A 19977-nucleotide genomic window follows, 5' to 3' on the forward strand; every position below is an offset into this window, starting at 1 on the left:
TGCATACAAATGACAAAGAAGACACTGCCCGATGCTCTCCTTGCCAGCCTCTGAGTCAGAATCCTTGGTTTCCTTTAAGAATCTGCTCAAGTGTCACTTCTTCTGGGGAGCCTTTCCTGATCCTCCCAGTTACTAGTGCCGTCCCCTCTAAGGTTACTTTCCATCTCCTCTCTAGTTATCACGTGTATTTTTATATGATCTGATTTCTCCTCCATTAGGATGGTAGTTCCTTGAAGACAGGAACTGTTTTTTTTTCTTTTGTATATTGTTTCCACAGCCTTAACACAATGTCTGCACATAGTAAATGCTTACAGCCTGATTGACATGCAGAACACATGCTTTAGGAAAGCAGCAAAATTTTCTATTGTTTATGGAAGCTCAACAAAAGAGAACTTTTAGTGTGCCCAAGAGGGGATGCCCTGGTACACCAGGGTGCTTCTTGGACTCTTTCTGAGTAGTATCTCTGCTAATGGCACCTTTGAGTCCATATCGTCAGCCTTTGGGACACAAGAAGCTACTTCCCCTTCCTCGTGTTGTACAGCAGCAAAATCCTCATTGCTCCTCATTCTTGCGTATAAAGCAAGATCATAATAGTTACTCACGTCTATTATATAGCCTTTAAGGGTTTGTAGTCCAGTAACGCAGTTACAAACAGTATCTCGTTTGTTCCTCACAATCACGCCGATAGCAAGATGCTGTTATTACTTTTAGCTCTCATAGAGTTTAATGCCTTGCTGAGGGATACATGGTAACTGTTTGGTCTTTCTGCTTCTTAATTCAGTGCTTTCCTGCATAGTCATTCTTTGTAAATAGATCTCTTGACAAACTGTTGGATTGTCTTAAACTTCACAGTGTTGGAGCAGTTTGCCACTTCATTTTCCACCTCATTTTACAGATGAGGAAATGTAGGCAAACAGAGTAAAGTGACTTGTCCATGGTCACACAGCTAGTAAATGTCTGAGGCTAGATTTGATCTCAGGTCTTCTTGATTTCAGGCCTGGTACTCTATCCACTGAGCTACAGGGCTGCCCAAATAATGAATTAGAAAAGCCTAGCCTGGGGCAAGTAGATAGCGTAGTGAATAGAGCATCAGCCCTGAAATCAGGAGGTCCTGATTTCAAATGTGGCCTCAGACACTTGAAACTTAACTAGTTGTGTGACCTTGGACAAGTCACTTAACCCCAATTACCTTGCCTTCTCCCCTCCAAAAAAATAAAGCCTAGATTATAGTTCAGGCATTAGAGACCCTTTCACTATAGGAAGTAAAACTATTGAATAGCATCCTTCACCTTTCCACATATACTTTTTGCTATCTTCTCGTTGAGAGCCTCCATGGATTTCATTAAGTATCTTTGATCAATTTTTAACCAACCCAACTGTTTATACTTATTGCCTTTGAACTACTTCTATTTAACTTCTATTTACTTTTGATAAATTTTCCCAAAAATGTTCTTTTAATATATTGCCCTTTCTAGTGACAATAGTTTATCTTTAGCAAAACTAGTAACCAAAAATTAATTTTTATGAATAGATCAGGAAACAAAAATTGTCAATTCACTATTACTTTAGGAAACTTAATATTTAATCATAGCATCCCATCTTATTGACAACTGCTAATGTTCTCCCTATTCTGCTGTATTATATATTTTGTTATACTTTATTTGTATGTATATGTTGTTTGCCTGGTAAGCTTCTTAAATACAAAGATTATTTCACTTTTTTCTGTGTGTCCCCAGTGCTTAGCATAGTGCAAGGTACATAGCAGGAAATTAATAATTTTTTTTTTATCGAACATATAGATTTCTGTCAATTCATTATAATTTAACTTTACAGTACTATGCTGTGTGCATAGAGCCTTGTATAAAATTACTTTCAAAGCAAATTACTTACATCCAAAACTATTAAATTCTCTTTATTTTTCAAGGCCTCAGCCAGAAAACTGAAACCAACTCCACCACGACCACGGAGTCTTCATGAAAGAATATTGGAGGAAATCAAAGCAGAAAGAAAATTACGCCCAGTTTCACCAGAGGAGATCAGGCGTAGCAGGTTAGGTAAGTCTACTGGTCATCATGGTCTTCTTTTTAAAAGCCCCAGATTGCATGAAAGTCTGTCATGTAGACACCCAGATTGTCCAAGACATTCAGATTGGACAAAATGCACCTTGAAATTGTTACTTCTTCCCACTTCCTTTTCCCCAAAGAGTTCACATCAGAAACAATCAAGTTAATAAACAGAAAACTTTCCTTTCCTTTGACCCACATGAGAGGAAATATAAACTCATGGAAATCTTGGTTCTTCTACCGACATGTTGTGTCACCTTGGACTAGTTATTAAACCTCTTCAGGCTTTTTTGTTCCTCATCTGTAAAGTTAAAAAAAAGCTGGAGATATAGATCTGTATGTTTCCTGTCTACTTCATAGGGTCACATGAAACCCAGAGGAGTTATTATTGTATGTAAAAGTGCTTTGTAGGCTGTAAAATAGTTTATAAAAGTGGTATTTTCATATTGTTTTTACCCAGCCTGTCATTTCATCAGTATAATGAACTCCCTATGATGAACTTCTGGCAGTGTAGATCAGCACTCCTTCCATCTTACAGCCTGACAGAGTTGGCGGGGGTACCGAGAGGTGCAGCATCACACAATCAGGAGGTATTAGAGACAGGACTTGACCGTCATTCTGAATCCAAAGCCAGCTCCTTATTCTCTATGCCAGAATGCCTCTCACCATTATTAGTATTATGTCTTGGAAATAGGAGTTATATAGATTAAGTTTATGCTTCTGTTATCTCAGATACTAGTTCAAGCATGTCATAATGTTAGATGAAGCGAGGTTTAAGTTGTTTCATATCATTCAAGATCATTTAACTGTTCACAAAGCTTGAGATATATACTTATGGTCTTTTTTAATTTATGGAATTTATTAATATATATTTTAAAGATATTAAGGTACATCATTCTTTCATTTGTATTTCAGTAGCTTAATTAAAGTGCATGGTAAGAATTTAGGAAATAAGAGATAAAGTGCTTAATTCTGGAATGGAAACAACAAAAGAATGAATAGAAAGAATACTTTTGTGTACTGGAGCTTAGGACTATACTGAAACCTGTCTTTTTGGAGCAGAGGGATGTCTTCATTCGTAGCAGCTAGAAAATGGACACGATAGACCTAATACTTGACAGATTCTCTTTTATTAGACAAAACTACTAAAAATACAATTTAAAAAAAAAGAAAGTAGTATTTAGAAGTGCCACAGAATACAAATGAATATAAGAAGTTCTTCTCTAGGAGCCACAAATAATGCCCTCACTCCATTTTTCCCTCTTCTCATAAACCAGTGAGGGGAAAAGGGAAGCAAATGTGTTAGAGTGGAAAAGCGAGTCGGTGAAAAGTCTGGAGACCTTGACTCTTGCCTCAGCTTTGCCATTGATGCACTTTATTATCTTCTTCAAATCACTTAGATTTTCCAGGTCTCAGGTTCCTCCACAGTCAACTGGGCAAACATGGTAGGAGTCCTTCCTCGCCACTGCAGCTACCATCCCTGTACCTTTCCTTATGGCCCTTGGCCAACTTCTACAACATTACCGACCCCAAGCCACCACCTCCAAGGTCTAGTCACTGTGATACTACCAGGTCCACCTTTGCCAACAATCCTTTTTTTTTTTTTTTTACATTAAGGCTGTACTCTGTGCTACTGCTCTACCTCCCTCCCTGTGCTAGTTTCTGCTATTTCTCTCCTATCTGTACTTGTGGAATTGATTGTTTTTCCCAAGGAAAAAGACTTTATATTAATGCCTCTTAAATTTCATCTTACTAGATTCATCCCATTGTTCTAACTTGTCAGGATCTCTTTGGAGCTTCACTCTGCCATCCAGTAGGTTAGCTATAAGCTTCGTGTCATCCATAAATTTTGTGAGCATGCTGTCTGTGCCTTCATCCAAATCATTGATAAAAATGTTAAACAGCAAAACACATATTGTTAGGACACACCACTGAATTCCTTGTTACAAGCTGACATTTACATGACTGCTTTTTGTTTCCAACCATTCCTTTTAGTTTTCTTACATACTGCCCTCCTTCATGTACAATATTATCCAGCCATACTGGCCTCCTTGCCATTCCTCACACATAACCTTCCATCTCCTGTCTCTCTGCTTTTTTACTTTCTTTTTCTCATTCCTGGAATATTCTTCCTCCTCAGATACCGTTTTCTTAGCTAGCTATTCAATTCAGAAATTTTTCATTCTCTTGTGAATCCCTTAAGTGGACAGCGGTAATAAAAATACCACTTTTGCCTCCTCAGTTAATCAGTTTTGTGAATGAGAAAAAAACAAATTATCCAAATAATATTTCATACCTATAGAAGTAGCTCTATCAAAAAAGTTCTTCTGTGTGTATATATCATGGACACTTTTCCGAAAGTACATAATCAGCTGGACCTAAAATTCCATTAGGAGATTAAGCTTGCTTGTATTTCAGAAATTATATACTGCTCTCAGTGATTCCAAACTTATAGACACCCTTTTTCAGAAGGTCATTAATAAACTGTAATATGGTAATGAAAGGGCATTTAGGATGCTACAGGGCCTGGAGACCTTGCCATACGAGGATCCATTGAAGCAACTTGGTCTTTGTAGCCTTGAAAGATAGGGTTTGAGGAATGGTCCATAATAGCTGGGGATGTCATCTAGACGAGGAATAAGGCCCAGTGTATATGACAAGAGGAATAAAGGCCTCTAGTGCTTTGGGTGGATCTCCTCTTTTGAAGATTGATGGGAAAACATGAACAGTAGTAGCACAGAATAAAAAGCAGAGGAGTAATCAGTATCAGGGAGAAGGAGGGGAGTGCCAAAACTGATGAAAGGAAGGCTTTTTTTGTTTGTTTGTTTGTTTTTCCTTTTTGGAGGGGGAAAGGGCAATTGGGGTTAAGTGACTTGCCCAGGGTCACATGGCTAGTTTTGTGTTTAGTGTCTGCCACCGGATTTGAACTCGGGTCCTGCTGACTCCAGGGTCAGTGCTCTATTCACTGTACCATCTAGCCACCCCAGAAGGCTTTTTTTTGTAGAGCAAACATTTGACCTTCTGTTAAAACACATCCAGGACTGTGATATTACCCTCCATCTGTGGTGGCTATACATTTTTTTATTGTAAAGAATTTCTTTTGAAAATCTCTTCAATTTTTTTTCCATCTGTTTTCATCCTTAAATACCCTTGAGGTAATTTTGCTGAGTTGGATCTCTCACTAAGCTTTCTTAAAACTGCTTTTCCTCTCCTTTTGCTACTTCCTACTTTATTGGGAAATTCTATTAAGGATCTTTGTTTATCATTCTCCATAAGATTTTGCAAACAAGTTTATATTCTAAACTCATTTTGCCTTTGACTTTCATATCTCTCTGCTTGACAAGAAAGTCGAATGTTCAGTAACTAAGGCACCTTTTAGGCTCTTTTGGCCTTCTCACATAACAGTTCATTTATATTTGTTGAATTTCTGTATGAAATTGCTATAGTCAGTGTCTGTGTTCTTCAATTAATATTCCATGTTGGTCATCAGTAATTTGTTTAAATAGGTCAAGATAGAATTGTTTTAATTGTATGCCATTTTTCTTTCCTTTTTTTTTTAGCTTTGTACTAGACAGCCAAAGAAGGAATAACTCACATTATTAAAAAGTAATTTCCTTTCTACTAAACTATAATGATTTTCATATTTTGCAGTATTATTAGGTACCTATCATTTTCTGATGGCAAAACCTTCAGATTTTTTTTTCTCAAAGAAAGTATAATAGTAGGTATGAGGCTTTTGTGTACTCTACAAGTTTGGGCCTCTATTATTCCTTATTACTCATCTATCACAGCATGCTACCTTTTAACAAAGTTTCTTAAAGTTCTCCTTTTATGTTGCATTCTGATTTCTAATCTTATTGGAATCTATAGGAAAAGAATATAATGTGTTTCATAAGATTAAGAATTGCTTTAAAAATAACAACCTTGCTGTCCATAACTCAGCCAGGCATTTTGGAAGCAATGGAATTTTAAGATGAGTTTTGAGTTGGGGAGTGAGGGGGATGGGTTTTTTTTCCTACTTGTAATTAGATCTTTCTTGCTAGCCAAATGAAAAAAGTTCATTTAGTAACATCAAAAAGGATAGGGGTGGGCAGAGCCAAGATGATGGAGAAAGGCCAGGAAGTTGCCTGCACTCTCCCCAGTTTCCCTTGGAAACAATGTTAAATCAAGCCTCTAAATGGATTCTGGAGCCTGCAAAAAGATGGAGTGAAACAATTTTCCAGCTTGAGATAACTTAGGAGGACTTTCTTCCTTGGATAAAAGCAGAGCACAGTCCAGCATAGCTGGTGTACCAGGCAAGCCAGTGGGAAACTCTTGGCCACAGCACAGATCAGCAACCAAGTCCCTTTGGTCCTGGCACAGCAGGCACAACTAGTGGGCCCCAGTGTAGTGGGCCAGCCACCAGCACCTGAGGTCCCAGTGCAGACAGCTAGTGACCAGGCTTATAGCCCCTAGCACAAGAAGCTTGGGACAGTGCCCTCTGTGCCCCAGGAGCACAGCTCAGCTTTAAAAGTTATGAAATAGACTTTAAGCCCTGACCATAGGAAGTGACTAAGATTCAAGAAAGATTCAAACACAAACTCACAAGAGGACAGCAAGGTTAAAATACCTACATGGGAAGTCTCAAAGAGGAATATGAATTGATGTCAGACAAAGCAAAAGCAAAAAATAGATCTAATTAAAAGAGATAAGTAAGGAAACTACATCTTACTAAAAGGTACCATAGAAAATTAAGTAATATCAATACTAAACATGTATGCACCAAGTGTTATAGTATCCATATTCTTAGAGGAGAAATTAAGTGAGTTATAGGAAGAAGTAGACAACAAAACTCTATTAGTGGAGGACCTCAACCTCCCCCTCTCAGAAATAGATAAATCTAATCACAAAATAAATGAGAAAGCAGGAGGTGAATAGAAACTTAGAAAAGATAGATATGGTAGACCTCTGGATAAAATTGAATGGGAATAGAAGGGAATATATTTTTTTCTCAGTGGTATATGGCATCTGCACAAATGACCATATATTAGGGGATAAAAACCTCATATTCAAATGTAGAAAGGCAAAACTATAAATCATCCTTTTCGGATGATGATGCAACAAAAATTACATGTAATAAAGGGCCATGAAAAAATAAATTAAAAATTAATTGGAATCTAAACAATCTAATCCTAAAGAATGAGTGGATCAAACAACAAATCATAGAAACAATCAATAATTTCATCAACGAGAATGACAATAATGAGACACCATACCAAAATTTAATGGGATGCAGTCAAATGAGTTCTTAGGGGAAATTTTTTATCTCTAAATGCTTACAGGAATAACATATAGAAAGAGCAGAACACTGAATTGGAGGTGTAACTAAAAAGACTAGAAAAAGAACAAATTAAAAATTCCCATTTAAATACCAAATTAGAAATTCTGAAAATAAAAGGAGAAATTAATAAAATTGAAAGTAAGAACAATATTGAACTAATAAATAAAACTAAGAGCTGGTTTTATGGGGAAAAAAAACCAATAAAATAGATAAACTTTTGGTTAATTTAATTAAAAAAAAGAAAGAACAAAACCAAATGACCTCTATCAGAAATGAAAAGGATGACTTTACCACCAATGAAGAGGAAATTAAAGCAATAATTGGGAGCTGTTTTGCCCAACTGTGTGCCAGTAAATCTGGCAATCTAAGTGAAATGGATGAATACTTACAAAAATGTAAATTACTCAGATTAGCAAAAGAGGAAACAAAATACTTAACTCAGTCTTAGAAAAAGAAATTGAACAAGCCATCATTGAACTTCTTAAGTAAAATTCCCAGGATCAGATGGATTCACAAGTGAATTCTACCAAACATTTAAAGAACAATTAATATCAATAGTATATAAACCATTTGGAAAAATAGGCAAAGAAGGAGTCCTATCAAAATCTTTTTATGGCACAAATATGGTGCTGATAACCTAAATCAGGAAAAACCAAAACAGAGAAAGAAAGTTATAGACCAATTTCCCCAATGAATATTGAGGCAAAATTTTAAATAAAATATCAACAAAGAGATTACAGCAGTTTTTCACAAGGATAATACACTGTGACCAGGTGGGATTTATACCAGAAATACAGGGCTGGTTCAGTATTAGGAAAACTGTCAGCGAATCGACCATAACAAAATTAACAATAATCATATGATTATCTCAGTAGATGCAGAAAAAGCTTTTGACAAAATACAGCACCCATCCTATTACAAGCACTGGAGTGCATAGGAATAAATGGAGTTTTCCTTAAAATCATAATTAGTATGTATCTATCTAAAATCATCAGTAAGCATTATTTGTAATAGGGATAAGCTAAAAGCTTTCCAGTAAGTTCAGGGGCGAAACAAGGATGCGCATTATCACCACTATTATTCAGTATTGTGCTAGAAATGTTAACTTTAGCAGTAAGAGAAGAAAAAGAAATTGAAGGAATTAGAATAGGCAATGAGGAAACATTCTTTGCAGATGATATGATGGTATACTTAAGAGAATCCTAAAGAATCTATTAAAAAACTACTCGAATAATTAACAACTTAAGTAGAGTTGTAGGTTATAGAATAAATCCATGTAAATCATTGGCATTTCTGTAAATTGCCAACAAAACTCAGCAAGAAGAGATAGGAAGAAAAATTAGATTTAAAATTACTATAGACAGTATAAAATATTTGGGAGTTTACTTGCCAAGACAAACCCAGGAACTCTATGGACACAATTACCAAACATTTTTCACACAAATACATTCAGATCTAAATAACTGGAAAAATATCAATTGCTCGTGGGTAGACCAAGCTGATATAATAAAACTGACAATTCTACCTAAATTAATTTACCTATTTAGTGCCATACCAATCAGACTATCAAAAATTATTTCATAGAGCTAGAAAAAATAGTAAAATTCATCTGGGAGAACAAAATATCTAGAATATCAAGGGAATTAATCAAAAAGGATTGGGAAAAGAAAAGATGAGGCAGTGAGAATCATTATGGTGTAGCAGTAAAAGCATTGGACTTAAAGTAAGACTTTGATCACAGGGTTGAATCCCCTTGTTACTATGGCAATTTATTTTGCCCCCTAAGATAATACATGTAAAAGTCTTTAGTAAATTATACTTTTAATTGTCCTTGTTATGAAAGAGGTTGTATTATACAGAAAGACTTTAAAATTTAATGTGGGAAATTTTTATGTGCTGCAGAAAGTGATAAGATAAAAACAAGGCTAGGAGATCCAGAAATTTTGAGGAAAATCTTGGAAAGCATGAAAACATCTAGTCAGCTAGCCAAGGATTTATTTTTTTGGTAGTATGAAGAAAAGGGAATATATCTAGTAAGTATGCAGGAGAAATTAACATATGTATTAAATATGGGTGTAATTGAAAGAGCATTACATGTGTTAAGGAAAAGGAAAAATTTAAGCATGTGAGATCATGGGTAGGATTGATGCTTGACCTGCTTAGCACATGCTACCTCCTGTTTCTCTTCCAGGATACCTTGTTGCTTCAGCTACCCTGGCTTGCTGACCCTGTAAGTGGCAGTAGGTTGGCAGCTGGCAGGAATTGTGCCTCTCTGGGAGGGCTGGGCTGGAAACAGGACCTACAGTGGTCTGGTCAGTGTTACTTCTCTGCTTGTTGGTGACAGTTTGTCAGCAATTGTTGCTGCTGGTGATGAGGAAGATAGGCCCCTTCGCCACAGCGATTTCTCCCCTCAATAATGGCTGCTGGGGCTGGAGGCTGGTGTTTGTAGAACATGATTACCTCCAAGGCTCTTGGGGTCTGAGTCCTTGGCTATCTCTGTCCGGAGAAATGGTGGTTCAGGTGGTTGTTTGACTTGTCTGGCATATGCTGCCTACTTGTCCTGTTTTGAGTGATAATAAAGCTGACCTTTCCTATAGGAATAAAAACAGTGGTCAAGGAAAAGTAATAAAAAAAGACCAGTTATATCTTCACTGTATTTATCTTGAGACAGTGGCCAAAATATTGTACAGAGAAAAGGTTGGTTAACTTCTTATATATTTTAGACCAGGGATCATCAGTTTTATTTGTAAGGCTTAGCACGATGCCTGACTAAGAAAGCACTATATAAATGCTTATTCCCACCCCATCCCCTTAAAAAAGAAAGAAATTAGAACAAATACTATAACCAAATAATTTATTACAGACAAGAAACAAGATTTTGACCTCTCAGTATTACCTGAATGTGTTCTTCAGAGTAGCTATTCACAACCCCAAAGCCAGATTTTTTAATATCAAGATTCTTTTAAGGTAGCTATAAATCAGAAGACAAAAAATGCTCTCCAGAAAAATTCAATTTTGGTCACTAAAGTTTGTGTGAAACATTACTATGTACATATTTATTTTGGTCTCATGTAACTTTTTTTTGTCAGATATATTTTGTGATTTTTCCCAATCAAAAGTCTACCTTTATCATACGTTTATTTTAGAATGTTAAAAATATAGTATGTTTTTCTTATTGTTATTGTACTTCAAGTTTTATTGATGTTATTTGTAACATGTCTACACTACATATCTAGCATAGTTTAAAATTTCAGTTTTATGCCAGCTAGCCCCCTGCATTATTAGCATCTGAGAAATGTACTAAGGATATTCTTTAATTTCCCTCCCCACTCCTTTTGTCTTCTCTGTGCTTTTCTAATGCCTGAATTACTTTCTTTATGCTGTTTTTCTTTTTTCAGCAATGCGGCCACTTAGCATGTCTCACAGTTTTGACTTGTCAGGTAAAAAAAAAAGAAAGCACTTCAACACCTGACATGGGTTTTGTGATTTTTGTGAAACACATTTCACTCATCTGCCTGTTTAAACATCTATAAAAAAGAAAATTGAAAGGCTTCTTCCAAGCCACAGTCAATGTAATCAAAGATTCAGCCTATTTGAGGCAGGAAAAAAAAAATCTGTTTTCTACTGCATAGGCATTGTGTATATATGGAACATCTATTACTTTTGTTACATGGAAAACAAAGTAAACAGCTTCTGAGATTTGTTTATTACAAAATTAAACTCTGATATCATTGCTTCAAGGAAAAAATATCTAAGGGACTTCTATGTTGAGTAAACAATAAATTTTCTAAAGAACAAATCTAAAAATCTAGATAGTTTAACTCAGTAACCATTATTTTACTTTAAGATTTGGTCATAATACTTCTCTTTTCTTGAAAACAAACTCGAAGTGATTGTAGCATTACAGAATTTTGAGAAAGCTCTCTTTTATATGTCTTCACCTTGATAGGATAAATTCTGACCAAACGTTATTACTAAATTTCCTTTCTCCTAATTCCATTAAAACAGTAGGATCATTTAAGAGGCCCGTAGTAATTTTTGTCATCATATGCCCCAAATGTGAATTACAAAACTAGACATAATTACTTAAATTAGATGAAATTCAGTGAAACTACGAGCTGTTGAACTTTGATTTGCAACATCATTGCTCCTTTTGTAGTTTCTTTTTGAATTAATTTGTTATTTAACATAAACTCCGAAATTATAACCCACCAATTAACCAAGAGTCAAATCAAAAGCCGAGTGTTCAGCATAATTTCCAAAATAAAATCTTGAGTATTTTCTAATCTGTTTAAAACTGAATAGTTACTATTAAACATAAGATATGACATGAGCTGTTGGCTCCAATAGGAGCCTCCTGACTCTAAGAGTTTCTTCTAGAAGTTCCTTTTCCTCTTTAGTATAAATTGTCCGTCAATATTCAAAGTATCGTTAGTATGTCTTGCATACAAAATCACATACTAACAAAAGTAACAGAATATTAATGTAGTATTATGTTTTTGAGAAGGCTTAAATAGAGTGCTAAAATTCTAATAATTTTAGAGTGGTACCACTTGATAAAACTTTTTAAAATTTGTATTCTTGTAGCATTTTCAGCCATGATATTTTCACCAGTTTATTTTCATAGTAAATTAGAGAAGTAGAACAAATTCATTTGATAAAATATTTTTAGCAGTTTAAGTTAAAATATCTGTCACATGGCACTTAAATTTGAACATTTGACTGACTGCCGAAGAGCTCTTTCTGTTTTCTTTGTTCACTTGATAAGTATTACTTTGGCAACCATTTTCCTGATGCAGTATCATCCTAGAAAATTTGGTTTGAAAGAGAGACTTCAGACGTTGAGTGTTTGTTGAATTTGTCTGTGTTGCTGCTAATGTCCAGAACTGGCTATTCTCTGAAGTAATTTGGCTGAAATCTAACATAATATAAGGAGAAAATCTGCAAAACATCAAATAACATTAATAATTGTTACTTGATGTCATCAGTCACATGTATACAATAAATTGTTGACTGTAGAAATTAACATTGGACACAATCCAATAATTATTAGACATAGTTGGCTCATCTGAGCATCATATATATGTTTATATGTACATATAAACACATATATGTTCATTCATACCTGTATCTGATGTAGATAGCTTAGAGAAAGATGATCCAACTGAAATAAAAGCCAATATTTTTCAATACAGAAGAGTAGCCAAGATTTTTTTTTATGTCATTGCTTGATATTTATTGTGTGTTTATGGCTTCTAATGACTGTTTTGTTCATATTTCTCTAGCTGTTTTCAAAATGTATTTTCCATTAATGCTTTCTCTTTGAACAAATCAGTGTTCTGAGAACATAAACTGAAAAGCTTGACCCATTCTGTTAACGTAAATAAAAAAAGTGAAAATCTACTTCCTTTCTACTAATTATTTAAAAGTTCATGTTGAATTTAAAGATATAAACTCATATTAGGTCTCTTCATTCCTAGTGATGAATCTTTACAATATGTTTAACAAATCATCACTTAGATGTATGAAAATATTTTTCCCTTGTATATATCAAAGTTTCAAATTGTATATTCATCTTTTAGAAATTACAAAATTTTGGAGTTCAGAGGGACATCAGCTTCCATCCATTTCTACCTATAGCTAAAAAAAAAAAAGAATCCCTGCTATGTTTCTCACAAATTGACATCCAGTGTCTGCTTGAAGACTTCTGACAGGGAATATAATGCCTTCTAAGGCAGCCTATTCCACTTTTTGGTAATTAATTAATAGAAAATGTTTCCATTTATCAACCTAAATTTTCCTCTTTACAACTGTTATATACAACATTATTACTGGTTCTGCTCTTTGGGTCAGAACAAGTCTTTTGCTTTGTTCTCGTGACCATTCTTCTCATACTTGAAGACAAGCTCATATAGCCTCCCTAAAGCCTTGTCTTCTGACTTGCCTTCCCAGTTCCTTCAGCCAGTTCAGATACAGCATTGATCAGAATCTTTTGCCTTCCTGATTGCCATCCTCCGGAGCAGTGGCATCAAACTCAAATAGAAAAGGCTATGGACCACATGTTGGCTTGGTTTTAAAATGGGATATTGTCTATGTTTTGTTGTATTTGTATTTATTTTGTTAGATATTTCCCACTTATATTTTAATCTGGTTCCTGCCACACTTGGGAGTAAGGGCTACGTGCAGGATCCCATGTTTGATACCTATCCTCTGGATATTCCATAAGCTAACAATGTCTTTTCTAAACTGACCTGAACACAATACGCCCCATGTGGTAGGACCAGGACAGCTTTTCATTATTCAGTACCACTGGGCTTATGATTGTACAAATGATGTCAGTTCATAAAATTGGTAATTAAATGAATGAAATGATCGAGAAATTTTACAAAAAGCATAAGGGCACATTTCTGTTATATCAATCACGTACATTATAAGTAGGAGACTTTTTTCCCCAAACAAAAAGCAATTCTATGATTTCATGAGCATAGGAAGCTTCTGGTGAAAACTCTCTCTACCAATACAGAGCTGTACAGTTCTCTCCGATTTGTGGGCTTACAGAGTTATCTGGGCCCAGATGGGTCAAGTGATTCACCCAAGGTCATAATCCACTCTGTGAATATGTGTCAGAAGTGGCCCTCGAGCCCAGGTCTTTCTGACTCCAATGCTAGCTATATCCACTGCACGTCACTGCCTCTCATAGGAAATCTGTCGACATTATAAATAGCATATGATCAAAGTGCTGTGATATAGATATATATTTGTACATATGTACATGTATGCACATATATTATTATATATAGCTACACATGTATCTGTCATATCTATTTCTTTCACAAGTAATCCATGACTGAGTATTAAACATTTGGAATTGTTTATTCTTTCTTACTAAACCCAATATTTTGCTACTGTACAAAACCTCTATTCCAGGAATTTCAATGAATGGACAATAAGTTTACTGGCAAGTTTTTAAACTCTTATTAATGTAATTTACAAAATTGTAGAGGGATAAAGTAAAAGGCTTTTAAAATTTTATTTAGAATTGAGGTATTTTTGTTTGAAGTTCTGATATTTGCTGTCATTTAGTAGATTTAGGAGTATTAATTCAGGAGTTTAACCCTTTGATGTTAATCATCATCATCATTAAGACTTTTTAAAGAATTTATTATGTGTCAGTCACCAAACTTAGCATATGCGGTGATACAAAGAAAGACAAAAAATGTGATCCCTGTCTGTAAATCCAAAATTGCCACCAGTTAAAATGGTAGTACTTTGATTGTCTGTGGAACGCTCAGATATCAATACATAGGCACATGAGCTGAAACGTATAATAAAACCACTCTACCTAATGAAGGAGTTGTGATGAAAGAGTTTTATAAACCTCAAAGTGCTACATAAATATAAGTTTATACTATTAGAATTTCCTTTCCTAAACATGCACTAAATCATTTCAACTTTTGTTTAATCATTTTGAAATTGATTTTATCTTTTCTCAGGTTTACAAATTTTCTGTGGCTGTTCAAAGTTGAGATCTAATCTGTTAGCCCAGAAAATATTTCATGAAATTTGTGACTAAGTAACATTTTTCCATGTTTGGTTCATCATTTAATTTACTGAAGAAGAAAATTAGTTGCACTCTTATTTACAGTGACGTTTCAACATTAATCTAAGCTTGTGTTTTATTTATTCAGTGCTTTTTCGATTGTGATCCTTACATGGGAAACTATTACCTTACTTCTTTAATGAATTTTCAGTCAGTCTGAATTTGATGAATGAATCCCATCTTCTTGTCACTCTAATTTATTTACATACATGCATATAATCACATGTGTATAATTTCATGCATATGTAATCATGTGTGTGTGATTTCACATGCATACACATGTGTGAAAGACAATGTGATGTAGTGGAGAAGGGGGCATTGAAATTAGGAAGACCTGGGTTCGTCTCTGACACACACTGACTAGGTGACCCAGGGAAAGTCACTTAGGTTCTCAATGCCCCAGGCTGTTCTCTGAGGGTTTACATTAACTGACAATAATCCTGGGAAAAACCTTAATTTAGAAAGGTCAAGGTCACCCACTGTATCCATTGCATCTGCCAGTAGAGCTGGGATTTAAATCCAGTTTTCTTTTCAGCATTCCATGCTCTTTTAGCCAGTAAGATGCAGACTCTCTGTACTGGTAGAGCAGGTTCCTCCCTGGGAACTCCTTATACTTAATGACATCACGGGTTGAATCAAACCAAATTCTGCGTGTGTATATTAAGAAAGTATGCAGGTGAATATATGAATACACACAGGGTTATGAATTTAGAGCTGGAAAAGATATGAGAGGTCATCTAGTCCAACCCTCTTATTTTGTGGTTGAGGAAACAGAGGCCCAGAAATGTAGAGTGACTTTCCAAGGTTACATAGGCATGAAATAACAAAGCTAAGACTTTAACCCAGGTCTCTTACCCATCGCACCATGCCATTTGGTGATTTTAGTTTCCTCAACTGTAAAATGGGAATAATAGTAGTACTCACCTTGCAGGTCTCTTGTGGGGACCAAATGAGGTAATATTTATTAAAATACTTAGCATAGTGGTACATAGTACGTGCTATATAAATAATTATTCCCTTTTCTTCAGGGCTTCTTAAATGTTTTAAACCAAACCTCTTTCTCACTTGTAACAGTGTATACTGCTATACTTTTTTAAAAAGTAATTTCTTCTTCATCTGGCTTCCATAGCCTTTTTAGATAGAGTAAATTTAGTATTTCTGGGTCCCAATGTCTACTTCTGTAAAATGAGGAGGTTAAATATCTAAGGTTTCTTCTACCTCTACGTTCTAACTTAAATATATGAATTAGGTGACCCGGCCACAGTGCCTTTAAATGGGATTTACCAGTTATTCTTGTATATGATTATCTCATATAATCTGTGCTCCCATAAACAAACTTTTTGTAATAAATTGAGATTAAAATCTGAAATATCATATGGAGAATTGTTTCTTTGTATGTTCTTCCGTATGTATGTATTGGGTTATTCTTAGATCACAACATGAACTTTTTTGTTTCTTTTACTAGATGTAACCACTCCTGAATCTCCAAAGAAAGGGACAGAAGCCTCAGTGTTGAATGGCAGTGTAACACCACAAACAAAAGCCAATGGTGTAAGTGGCCCACCAACAACAGTACAGCGGAAGAAACTTCTTAAAGCCCCAACTTTGGCTGAACTGGACAGCTCTGAATCAGAGGTAAAATAGTCCATCTTTCTCCAGCTTCAGCATGGAAACTCCTCTATTCAATTTAGGATGCCTGGACACCACTAAAATATAGTACTTCCACTGATACTGAACCTTTTCTTAGTTTTCTAATCTCTTACATAAGAAGTACAATTCAGGGCATTTATTGAGAAATGGAATACTGGCTCGATCAGGTACCACTTAGCAATGATCAATTCAGAATGACCATGGCATCTAGAATTTAAATCAGCTTGGACATATCAGGTACCTATTATGTGCAAAGCACTATACTGGGCAGGGTTACAAGGATAAAAAGGAAATAGCCACTTGACTCAATAAACTTATTTTCTGGTGGTAATTAATATTTAATTTAAATCAAGATATCTTTTCAATACTAGGTGTTCTTTTAACCAATAAGATCCAGACCTTCATCACAAACCAAGTTTTGAATGGTATTGATCACATAATCCCAGCTATTAAGGAAAAATGACCAGGATACTTGGACAGTTAGAAAAATGAATAGAGCAGAGTTCAACAGAGAACTGTTACGTAAAAGAGGGGACCAAAACCACGGAGACAAACAGTCTATTATATGAGGTCAGGAAAGTCGTTTCATTATGTACAGAAAACAGTTCCTATCACTGGCCTAGACCATGGAAGGCCTATTAGATGTCCTGCTGTTAAAAGCCAGCCCAGTAAATATGCATAGGTGCAGGGGTTATATAGGCAATGCACTAAGGACTTTACGGTATTATCTCATTTGACCTTCACAACAGTCCTGGGATGTAGGTGCTATTATTTTCCCCATTTTACAGCAGGGTCACACAGCTAGTAACTCAGAGTTTTGGATTTGAACTCGGGTTTTCCTGACTCCAGGCCTGATACTCTATCCACTGTACTACCTAGCTTCCCCTAGGGTTCAGATAAAAAGCAACTAAATAATAATATAGCATGTTTGCATATGTATTTTCTTTATTCATTTAGCATACTCTCTTATTCATAAAAAAACTCAAGAAAGACTTTTCATGTTTTCCTAAATGAAATCCTGCTCACACGAACTCATGTGTGCTATTTTTCTACCTTAAAATAGTAATGATAATTCCAACAAGCTTCTCTTTAAAAAAAAGTAAAAGGTTAAAGGAGCAGCTGGAGAAAGCTAGTTAGCATTCATTCTTCTATTCCCAGACAGTTGTTTTATTCCTTCCTTGTTCCTATTTGTTTTTTATATCTGTTGGCTTTTAACTCTAGTTATATGGATTAATACAAGTAGAAATGGTGACTGTGGGGAAGCGGGGAAAGTGCCTGGAAGTAAGTGGAAGATGTCAAGGAGTTGTTTGGTTGACCTTTTCCTGGAGTAAAGGTACTTAATCTCCAAACCTGAAACTTGAAAGAAAAAATTAAATGTGAACAGGTTTCAGTCACTTGCAAAATCACTACTCTCTGCCCAAAATTTAAACCTAACCTTAATAAAAACATTTATTTATCTTGCTTTAAGGAAGAAAAGTTAACCCATAATCCATTTAACTTTTTAAACTCCATCCTGAAGTAGAATGCTATCCAACCTAGTAGAATCTTTTCTTAAAGATGGTTTTCTCCTAAGGTGCAAATTTGCATCAGAAAACTATTATAAGGACACCTCTTCTCCTATGGAAATGTTCTTTAATGACATTCTTGGCTTTCTGTTTTGAAGCAGAAATATCTCTGTATACATGTACCTTCTAAACCACTGATCTAGCTTTTAAAATCTCCATTGCTTTTGTTTTTAAATTTTATTTTATTTTCAAATGGTTAAAATTTTGTTTTATCTCCCTACACTCCCTATCCCCCCATTAGAAAAAAATTTTTTTAACTGTATTATAACAAATATGATTAGTCAAACAAACAAAATGCCACATTGGTCACGTCCACAAATAAATATCTCATTCTGCACCTTGATAAGTCTCTCATCGTTAATCCCCTGGAACTGTGGTTGGTAATAGCATTGATCAAAGTCTTTCAAAGTTACTTGATTTTATAATGTTATTGTTATTGCATAATTTATTCTCCTGGTTTTTATCACTGCAGTCTGCATCAATCATATAAACCTTTGCAGGTGTCTCTGAAACAGTCCCTTTCATTGCTTTTATCTAGTTCTTTTACTCCTTCTACCCCTTCCCACCAGGCTTCTTTTGAGAGACTGTAGAGATTAGTGTGTCCTCATGTGTTTCTTTCAGTAGACACTTCATCTCTCAACTCTGGGCTTGAGCCCTAAACCTGGAATTCCTCTCCCACCTCAGCTCCTTCTCCTGCTGTCACTTCGTTTCTTTCAAGTTCTAACCAAAATCTTACCTTCTACAGGAAGCTTTTCCAAGTCTTCCTTAATGCCATTGCCTTCCTTCTGAAATTATCTCAGTATATTCTTTGTATCTCTTGTTTGTGTGTAGTTGTTTCCATATTGTTTTCTGTATTAGGCCATGAGCTCCTTGAGAACAGGGACTGTTTTTAGCCTTTTTTTCTTGATCCCCAGTACTTAGCAAGATAAACGCTCCAGAGTTCTGTCCGGATCCCTCTTCTCTCTCTACACATTTTCATTTGCTGACCTCATCACCTCTCATGGGTTTCATTTATCTCTGTGTAGAAGACTGTCCAAATCTATATATTCAAATGTCATCTCTCTCCTGAGTTCCACCAAATGCCTGTGAGAAATTTTGAACTGAACATTCCAGAAACATCTCAAACTCAACATATGCAAATTAAAACTCACTAATTTTCTCCTGAAACCCATCCCTCTTCAAAATTTCACTATTTCTATTGAGGGTAATCCTGTCTTCCCAGTCAGTTGGGTTCATGACCTTTGTGTCATCCTTGATTCCTCATTTACCCTATCCTCAGTTATCAAGTCTTTCTGTTTCAGTTTCCACAACATCCCTTAGGTACCTTTCGTGGAAGACATGCTATCTCCCATTGCTTCTCACTGATTATTCCTGAAATGTTCTCTTTCATCACTTCAACCTCTCAGAATCTCTAGTTTCCTTTAAGATTGATCTCAAGCTCAGACTTCTGCATGAGGTTTTTCCTGGTTTCCCCCAACTGTTAATGCCTTCCCTTGACCATGTTTACTTTGTATTTGCTTTATATGTGCCTTACACACATGTATTCATGTTGTCACACCCCCATCCCCTTAGAATTTAATCTTCTTGAGGGCAGACTGACTTGTTTTGTCTTTGTGTCTTCTGTCAATCAAGAAGCATTTATTAAGTGTGTACTATGTGTCAGGCACTGTGCTAAGCTCTAAGGACACAAGGAAAGGCAAAAGACCATATCTGCTCTCAAGGAATTCACGGTGATGGGGAAGATCATATGCAGATTACTTCATGTACCCCCCGGTTGCA

At 35.5% G+C, this 19977-nt stretch overlaps 1 protein-coding gene across 2 annotated transcripts in view; it reads left to right on the forward strand.

Annotated features, from left to right (window-relative positions):
- SPIRE1 (spire type actin nucleation factor 1) overlaps positions 1–19977 on the forward strand; it is a 252372-nt gene that overhangs the window by 202962 nt on the left and 29433 nt on the right. For both annotated transcript variants that reach the window (XM_069099610.1, XM_069099609.1), the window contains exons 8-9: positions 1925–2054; positions 16449–16618. In XM_069099610.1, coding sequence (XP_068955711.1) covers positions 1925–2054; positions 16449–16618 — 300 coding nt within the window. The remainder of the gene's footprint in view (positions 1–1924; positions 2055–16448; positions 16619–19977) is intronic.

This window comes from Petaurus breviceps, unplaced genomic scaffold (genome assembly GCF_028583685.1).
Source record: "Petaurus breviceps papuanus isolate PSGF00001 unplaced genomic scaffold, PetGlider_PUasm1.0 38, whole genome shotgun sequence".
NCBI lineage: Eukaryota > Metazoa > Chordata > Mammalia > Diprotodontia > Petauridae > Petaurus > Petaurus breviceps.